The 9975-nt window shown below is 36.8% G+C and overlaps 1 protein-coding gene across 2 annotated transcripts; it reads right to left on the reverse strand.

The window, feature by feature from the left end:
• Positions 1–369: 369 nt before the first annotated feature.
• Positions 370–4726, reverse strand: LOC133704785 (ethylene receptor 2-like). 2 transcript variants are annotated; one of them, XM_062129775.1, is made up of 3 exons: positions 4302–4726; positions 1850–3746; positions 370–1092 (listed from the first exon to the last, which is right to left on the reverse strand). In XM_062129775.1, exons 2-3 carry the CDS (start codon positions 3602–3604, stop codon positions 559–561), a joined length of 2289 nt encoding a protein of 762 aa, XP_061985759.1. In that variant the 5' UTR covers positions 3605–3746; positions 4302–4726; the 3' UTR covers positions 370–558. The 2 variants fall into 2 exon arrangements, with proteins under 2 accessions (XP_061985759.1, XP_061985758.1); XM_062129774.1 differs by having other exon boundaries at positions 4220–4726.
• Positions 4727–9975: the final 5249 nt, after the last annotated feature.

Genomic DNA, 9975 nt, shown 5'->3' on the forward strand with positions numbered 1-9975 from the left:
ACCGAAACTCGATATCCTCGCCATAATATGAATCCAAGGCCACGAGCCGGACTATCCGTGAAAAGATATATATGAACTCTTCTTGGAATTCACTTCTATCCTTACCAAGAACACATTTATCCTTTGTCCAAAGGGTAATCGGTTTTAAAATAAAATTACGACCTTTCGTAATGCCTATACTTCCAATCAAAAAACAACTTTCACAATGCCAAGGTTCTATTTTTCACTCTTGAATTCCCCCCCTACAAAATGTCATTCGTATCCCATGTTATCGGTTCAACTACTTGTGTCGGGAACTCAAGTACATTAAATCACCTTCGAATTGGCTTCCGCTGCATGCCGTTATGTTGAGGAAGATAAACCTCCATCAATCAAGAAAAGGGGGAACTAAATATGTATATCATTGTTACTGTAAATGTTGTATATGCAGACATCTCTACGATAGAAGATTGGTAGGGGTTTGAGAGGCTAAATGTTGTCTGGTTATTCAATTGTGACCCCCAAACTGCTCTGAAAAAAATCAAAGCTACAGCAGTTTTGTGACATACAGAATGTTCGTCAAACAACTTTGTTTGCCAGGACTCTTCGAAGCTCATAGGAAATTCCTTTTAGAACAACTGGTTTCTGAATGACACCATTGATTCCGATTTGCAGGCATTTGTCCCACACATCGTCATCAGAACTTGCTGTCATGGCAATGATCAAAGGCCAACTTCGACTTCTAAACTTCCGGATTCTCACTGCAACTTCATATCCGTCCAACTCAGGCATCTGAAGATCCAAAAGAACCACTTGGAAAGATGCAGCTGGTCCAAGAGCACTAAGGCATTCAAACCCAGATGCAACAGTAGCAACATTGCAACCTAGCCTCTCAAGCAGCTTCCGAGTCACGGCTCTGTTCAAATCATCAGCATCAGCTAATAGAACTTGCAAGCCTTTGAAAAAAGAGTTGGAATGTGGGTTCTCTGAAGATTCTCCAGATTCAGAGATGGCCACTGCAATGGATGGTCGAAGTTGGAACCGAAGAACAAATCCCATGCTTTCAGCAAAACCTTGAGAGTTGGGCATCATCCAGATCTTACCTTGCATCAACTGCCAAATATGAGGTTAGAAAATAAAAATTAATAGGAAAACAAAAACAATATATAGCTATTCTCAGAACCACATGTATAGCTGCTTCAATTGAGAAACACATAACCTATTAACAAAAAAGGAAAATATTATTACACCAAACTAGTTGCTTCCACGGCATGACAAGCTGCTGAATTTTTCCAGGAATTGCATTTCATCCTGACCTCAAAGCACCGAAACTTTTCACTATAACATAAAGAACTAAGTTTTATCCAACAATATATTTAGTAGATGACACCACCTAAGAGACAACTTCTACAATAAGGTACAATAATTGGTAATAAATATTGAAATACAAAACTTCAAGAAAAAACCCAGCTCCAAATGACACAAGATCAAAAGACTCAATGACATTAACCATCTATCACAACCAAATCGCTTCACTGAGCCATCTTCAGAGGTGGTCAGACAAGGATAATGTGTTTCATCAGAAAAAGATTGCGCTCAATAAGAGTTTATAATAGAATAATGAGACATCGTGCATAAATTATGGTTAATATCTGTAACCATCCAGATACATGTATCTTTATAATCTTCACTGACATCGTGCATCTTGGACACAGAAATGAAAATCCTAATAATGAGATGTAAAGATTTCTCTCACAATTGATTTCTAGCAGAAGATTAGCGTCAGTGATTTCTATTATCTCAGGTCATAGTATGGAAAAAAAGGATAGCTAAATGAGCACATTTAACATACAAAGTTTATGATTCTTACATGGACCAGCTTTTTGCAAATGCTGAAGCTCAAGCCCTCCTCAACTCCATCGCTGGCAAACCTCTTACCACTAAGTTGTAACATTGAAGCTGAGCCCTCTGATTCGGAGCCACTATTGTTTATTGCAATTTCAAATCTGATATATACATCCCCATCAGACATGCATGGTCTCCAGGTGGTCCATCTCTGATCATTCCTCTCTTGACTTCCATTCTCTGAGAAAAACCGAAGCACTACAAACCCTCCTCCATTGTTGTGATCAAGTAGGTTCCCAACCATATGCAAAATCACCTGAAAAACCCTCCTTTCATCACCCATAACATTATCCGGCAAGGACTTGTCAACCTCAATTGAAAAACCAAAGCCCCTATAAATGCACAAGCATTTGGCAAGGCATGCTGCTTCTTTGATCATGGCATGTAACCCAAATGATCTCATATCCAATGAAAATCTTCCACTATCCTTTATTGAAATTTCAGTCACATCATTTATCAACGTTGATAGGACATTGCTAGTCCTCATCATTGCATCAACAATAATCCGTTGCTCACCACTCAAATTACCATCCTGTATCAAGGAAATCAAACCCAAGATCGAATGCATTGGTCTTTTCATCCCATCACTCATTACCTTCTGAAAAGCACCCCTAGCTTTGCTTGCCATCATTGCGTTCATTTTGGCCTGTTGCAAAGCTCGGTTTTGCTCCTCCAACTTCTCCCTCATGAGTTGGGACTCTTCAAGAACTGCAGCATGAGAGAGAGCCACGGCCACCTGATCAGCTACCACCTTAATTATCTCTACTTCCTGGTTGGTCCAGGATCTGGGTTGTCCACCGGGGAGAACCAATACCAAAATCGCATAACAAGCCTGAACTATCTCAGGAGTCCCCCCTTTGAAATTGCTAACATGAAGCATTGGCATTCGAATTGCAGCCACAGGCCCTGGCTCACCAGACTCCCCATGGCTTGCAGCAGCAAGCGCTGAGTCAGGCCGAAGAATGTTTACCGCTTCACTTCGTTTAATCCTAACAACATCAGGATCAGTGATTGGAATTGAAGGATTATCTGAACTCAAATAATTACCCCTATTCAGCTCATGGGTCAAATCCATCAGGGTTTTCATCTCATTAGGCATCCAAACAGCACAGTTTTGCAACCCCAATGTCTTAGATAACTCAACAAGGGTAGTATACAAAATCGTATGCCTATCCAGTGATTTTCGAATCTCTTGAGTAAGCATACGAACATGCAACCCAGCTTCTTTTTGTTTCATTATAATCCCAACTTCACGACCAAGATCCCACGCCTTCTTCTTCAACATGAATTCTCTGACCTTCACTTTGAGAAGCAAAGGAATGAGAGTGAAAAGGGTAATGGCAGTGGCACAAGAAACCAGAGCAGTTAAAATCTTGAAGACAGTGAGAGCAAGCATAAGCTGAAATGTGTGGGGGCCGTACGTCATGCCATTGATCAAATGGGTTAATCCACATAGAACAATGAAAGCAATGAACTCGAAGAGAACCCATTTGAATGGAACATTTGAGCAGCTAACGAAGTATAGCAGCTCGATAGGGATTGAAAAATAGGCCACGGCAATCAAGAAATCACTCACTCTTTGGCTCTCTAGAATGCTTTCTATGATCCATAAACTGCCCTCATCTTCACAATTACATCGAGAAAACCCGTTGTCGTTTGCAGAAGCTGATATCAGGAGTGATAAAATCAACAGCAGCCCAGGAGCTAATGCTTTTAACATTGCGACCAATATGGGCTGCTACCTCTATCTCAATCCATTTATGAAATCAACAATTTTGAATCTTTTTTTTTTCCCAACAAATTTGCCAAGCAACTACGTTTAACTATAGAAATCAAACATCTCCAGCTTCAATTCTCATTTCCTGTAAGAAACAAGAACAAAATTAAAAACCCCAACAAGATTAAAAACCCCACTAAGATTTTGAAGGAATTAATTAGCCTAATTTGGGGATCTACAACAAGTGCACATAAATTGGTTAACTATCATATTCTAAACTAACTTCAGCTCATCGTTTACTTCTCTCCTCTCCCTAATTTTTAGATATATAATTAAAATATTAATAGAAGATGAAACAGTAAGGTGGAAGACGACATTTTCATTTAAATAAAAAAAAACATTTCATTTTCTAAAGGACGGAAAGTAAAGATAAACAAAAGCACAAGCCAAAAGATCAACCCCAACATAAAAAAGAAAAACAGTTTAACCCTGAATTAAGAAATCAGCCATAAAAACGGTAAACCCCACCAACTTTCCCTCGCAGAAAAAATAAACAAAACCCAGCTATAAGAAATAAGAAATGGCATTGCGGGCTAACAAGAGAAAGAAAACCCGTACCTTCAAAAACCCAGATGGATCTTCTTCATTGATCTCTAACATGCACTGACATAGAAATTTACAGAGAGTTATTTGGTTATACCTAATAGAAAAGAAGAGCCGAAACCTGCTCAGTTACAGAAAGCATCCAGGCAAGCATAAACTTTGCTACACCAATACATCACGTCTTATATAGTAGAAGCAAATCCTTGTACCAAACTCTCTCGGAAGAAGGAAAAAAAAAAAAAAAAGGAAGGAAGGAAGGAAGGATAGATAGATACGGAAAAGACCCAAACCACCACCTGGTATGGCACAAAGTGTAATGGGCTGTATGTATACAAGGACCAGCGAAAAATAAAAGAAAGAGCCCTTCTGTATCGTCAGTCAGAGAGAGAAAGTAAGAACAGGGAACAGACCTTTGCTAAAAGAAAACGGCTCGAGTCCTAGAGAGAGAGTAGAGGGTAAAGAGGAAGAGAGATGCTGTAGTAAAACTGAAAATGTGAGGAACCAAAAAAGCAATGGGTCCGAGCCGTTGTTTTGTGCTGTAGGAGAGAGAGAGGAGAATAGATATGAGAAGTGGGACCCGGTGGGGCGAGAAGAAGAGAACTTAGACGCTATTTTGAAACTACAAGTCTCTGTCCTGCTCTACTCTATATTTGTTTTATTTTTCTCTTTCTCTATCAAAAACCTCTCTCTCTCTCTCTCTCTCTCTCTCTCTCTCCCCTTGCCTTAATGAAATCTTACCTTCCAGACCAAAAACCGCCATCTGCCTCTTTCTCTTCCTAGTTCGGAGCTCCTGGTTTTTTCTTTGCAAATCAAAATCACCTAGACGGGACTTGTTGGGTGGCCCGTGGGTCCTCGTTCTCATTAGATTTTTTTTTTCAGGATACACTCACGTAGACCCCCTCTTTTTTCTTTTTTCTTTTTTCTTTTTCTTTTTCTTTTTTCGGCTATTGAAGCTGATTTTACCTCAATTGTACTTATAAAAATGTTTGGTGATGGCAAAAGTATGTGAGATCATTTAAAATTATAATCATATCATTGATTTTTGTAAAAATAATTGATTTGATGTCAAATTAATTACTATTATTTTGTGTAAATTTATAAATGTAACTTTCTGTTTGGAAACACTATCGTGTAAATACTCTTTTATTCAACACTACTGTGTTATATCTGTGTGTGAACTTTCATGTCTTTCTAAATATCTTTTATTCAATCAAACAAATAATTAAATATTGATATTATAGTTATAAAAATCACTCTAATATCAAATACATATTTATTTATTAATGGATTAAAAATATATTTGGTATTATGATACAATGTGATTTTTAAAAATATTTTTTATTTAAAAATATATTATAATATTTTTTATATTTTAATATTTTTTATATAAACACATTAAGATTAAAAAAAATACTAAAAAAATTAATTTAATATTATTCAAATAAAAAAAAAAACAGAAGTTGCGATATTTCCAAATTAAAACCTATTAAATATAATAGTAATATAACATATTAATGAATTCTTACCATTATGAAAAGGTTGCTTTCACCTCTTTACAAGTTTACATCGTATGATTGGAAATAAAGTCTTTATAGTACTTTCTTCCATTTTAGCTTTATCTTTATCCTCTCCCATTTTCTTTATTATCTATGTGATCGGGGGGGAAAAAACAGTGGTTAGAGATAAGAAATTCTCTAGCAGTGTTTAAAACCTGATTTACAAAGGTATGTTATTTAGTTATAGTAAAGGATTATCTGCAAAGTATATAACAATAATGAAAAGATCACGGCTAAATTAAGATGAAGGGTGGCAAGACAAATCCAACCAGATTAATTGATGCAATCTCACCTACTTGACCCTGATAAACAAAATAAGGGAAGAAAGGCATTTCACAATCGTTGATTTCATGCAAACTTGCTAGGTTTGATTTGAAATATGTAAACAATATCCATGACATACACCCGATTAGGGATTTTCTCCTCCAAAGCAGAGCGGAAGGCCTTTTTGCTAGACTCCATAATCATCGCAAATGCCTCCTAATGAATTAAGTTCCCTTTACGTTGATGTTTAGTGCAAGCAGGAAAAAACTGAGTGTTACTACTACTATCTCCTAGTTTGTTTAGGAGCATGAAGTTCCTTTTACGTTGATGTTTAGTCTCGATGACATTTTTGCTTCTAATAAATAGTTGTTCTTTTGCTCATTCATCTTTCAATGCCGCTAAATGCTCCTAATTTGCTGCATCCCAACCATCAATACTGTTTTGTAAAGTACGGAGAGATTCCTTGAGTTGAAGAATGCGTCCGCTAGAGTTAGCAGCACCATCTCGTGATCAATTAGCAAGGCTACGTCGAGCTCTCCTGTGTTTGGAGTGAAGCTGAAACATATCGCCCAAGAGAAACCATCTAACATCATATTTGAAGGTTTTTCGGGCTATTATCTATTTCTAAGAGGGGGGTCAGCAGTATGCAAAAGGATGAATGGATGATCAGAGTCCAAATCATCAAGGTAAGAAACGGAGTAAGGATCATTAAGAGATTGACAATGAGAGGAGGAGAGAAACCGATCCAGCCGTTCGTAGATGTGATTACGTCGACCTATTATTCCGAGTGAATGTAACCTTGAAAACCCAAATCCATTGAGCCAGGTGAATCCAGGAAATGGTGACAAGAGGCAATTTTATGGTAGTCGTAAGCACGACCATCTATCTTCTCTGAAGCACTCGGCAATGCATTGAAATCGCTCATGAAAAAGATCAATAACGGAGTCAGAGGAGGCCTGGGAGATGATAAATTGAAACTGAGTTGATCGGGTGTTATCGTCACAACTAGCATAATTAAATACCCATGGCATGGCATCAACACATGAGCACTTGATTCCTCCAATATTATCCTCTGACAATTCATCTGAATTCCCTTCCGTATCTGACCATCCTTGTTTAAAAGAGTTATCCGACGCCAAGTTTGCAAAGCTGAAAGAAGATGGCACAATCTTGGAACCATTGCCTTGTGCTGTTACCTTCAGTCCCGCTTGCTTCTTTTCTTCCACGTTTGCTATAGACTTGAGAAGAATTAATTTCAGAGTCAGGCCCAAGCACACTATATACAACATGGACAGGCAAGCATGCACCTCAGGTCCTGCAGGGGAAGGCCCGTTGCAGAAAACATCTTCTCCTGAACTTTAGAATGATAACATCGTCATCATCCAAATCAACTCATTAGGCTGATTTATTCACCGGTGGGACCGCATCGGTAGAAAATGTGGAAGTGCTAAATGGCAAATGAGAGTCCCACTGGCCATGTGGAGAAATAATTGCTGGTTCTTGGACGGATTTACAAGGACGTGATTCACTCTCCAGGGGAAATGAATTTGGAGAGCACACATCAGTCGGCGTGCTGGCAGTAGGTGCATGTATCAGCGGGTGTTTGGTAACGGTTTTTTTTTATAAAATACTTTTTAATTGAATATATATTAAAATAAGATTTTTTATTTTAATATATTAAAATCATTAAAAAATATTATTTTAAAAAATAATAATATGTTGGTTTTTGTGCAGAAATAGGAGGGCGGGAATCACTCTCCAGGTGGCATGAATTTGGAGGACAAACGGCACAGCTAGCTCCTACTGGATTCATTCCCTCGGGAAACCCGACTCTTAATCTGCTCGTTTTCCCTCTACAAGCTTGCACCTGTTTATCCACAGATAGAGAGGAGAATTGTGGGAAATTTTATTTTAGTAGTTGGAAACTGGGATCAACAAGTGCAGTACTGCAGATGATGATGGCATGTCACGGGGAGGGTGGGTCACCAGTTGCTGGTCTTCCAGAAGGCAGCCCACCTGATCAACCTTGATCGTTATACTATAATGGTTATTTTCCAAGATACCTCGCAATTTTAGTATTTTTCCCGTTTTGACACAGTAGAAGCAAAAAAATGGGAGACGCTGATATTTAAATCGGCCAGCAACCCTTGCCCCAGTTTTCGATGGCTGATCAAGTGGTAAACACGATTCCCAGTTCAACAATAGAGCCTTGTGCACCACGAATGCCAAGAATTTCAGAATCAAGAACATGACCAAGATTGCATCCGATTCTCTACCTGCTTCTTTGGTGCGATAATGGGAATTGAAGGAAGTCCCCATAATTGTATTAGAACGAAGCTTCGCAGAAGTTGTAATCATAAAAAAAAAAAATCGATGATGCTCCCCGATGATGGAATAACAGGAGTTAATTATTGTAAAGGCACGGACCACCATTTAGGATTCGAATAACATCATATTCATGAGTAAAGAAAAATTCCGAACAGCCCTCACCAAATTCCTGAACGTTATAAAACCCCTCAGGATTCTTCGATACAGCTTATCGAACATCTTAATTTGAGTGTAACCTTATTCGCGTGTCGCGATCTGTGATGACTTTCTCAGCTAAACACCTTCGAGCAGCAGTGGAGCTAAAAAAATTTTAAATTAAGAGATAAATTGCTAAGAAATACTTGATATTATATATTATATAGACATGTGTTATAATAGAGTAATCAATTTAAAATGCATGTACTAACTTATATCAAGCAAAATTAATTTAATAATATTTTTAAAATGAAAAAACTTTTTAATTATTTTTTTTGAATTTTTATATTTTAAAATTGCTTTATAATGACTTTATTTTTAATTTCATCAAAAATATTCTTTTTTAATATATATAATTAAACTTTCATTAATCTATTTCTAAATCTTTTAGGGACCAATGAAATTATTGACAACAATTCTTTGTTGACTTGTTGTTTTATATAAGTGGGTTAAATATAGATATTAATATATTTTTAAAATTTTTTATTGTGTTCCTAATTTTTTGAGTTATTCAGTATTTCATAGAAAAAATAAAGGAAACTCATCTAAAACATAAAGCATAAAGCATAAAAAATTACTTACTTAACTAATTAATAGTTTCGGACTTGAAGGGAAATTTTGTAGAAAGAAGAGAGGCAGAAACAATAATTCAAAAAAAAACTTGGATCAATTAGTTATTAATAAAAAAATTAAACTTGTTAAGTTATTATATTAAAATTTTAAATAAAAAATATTTAAAAAAAAAGAATAATTGCCCCCTTAATCCTCATTATGGCTCCGCCACTGCCTTCGAAGAACATGAGATCATCTTAGCTCAGCTGTGAATAGTAAAGTGGGAAGGAGTCAACCCAACCCACGTCTGGGATCTCGAATTGAATAGCTCACATGAAGCTATCCTCATCCTCTCTAGGTATAGTAAGGGCTTCAGAAGGGGGATCCGTAGAAATGAAAGAAAGTTTATTAAGATGGAAGGAAAACGAAGACACGGTGATACGTGAAACAAACCCTAGTAAAAGAGAGGAAAGCACGCTAAGAGAAGGAGACTCGTCAGAGGAGAAAGAGGCTATACTCCAAAGAGAGAGAGAATTTATTTTTATAAATAAACAATATTTAGCTTCAAGAAGTTGATTTTTTTGGAGGGGGGGATGCTTTACAAGTCGTTAATCGATGAAAAGTTAATAATAAAAATTAAAAAAATACACACTAATAAATTGTGTGAAACGGAAATTGATCAAAACTAAAACAAAAAATGAAGTCCCAACCTAATTAACATCTTTTCTTTCATCTTATTAATCCTTTGCATAATTAAGCAAACTCGGCTTTCGAGAGCACATTGCTTATGGTACTGTACTATCACACATCGATGAATCATGAAAAAATTGAATAATATATAAGTAATAGCTTATGTGTTCGTGTGCATAAAGAATC

This window comes from Populus nigra, chromosome 10, assembly GCF_951802175.1.
Source record: "Populus nigra chromosome 10, ddPopNigr1.1, whole genome shotgun sequence".
Taxonomy (NCBI): Eukaryota; Viridiplantae; Streptophyta; class Magnoliopsida; order Malpighiales; family Salicaceae; genus Populus; species Populus nigra.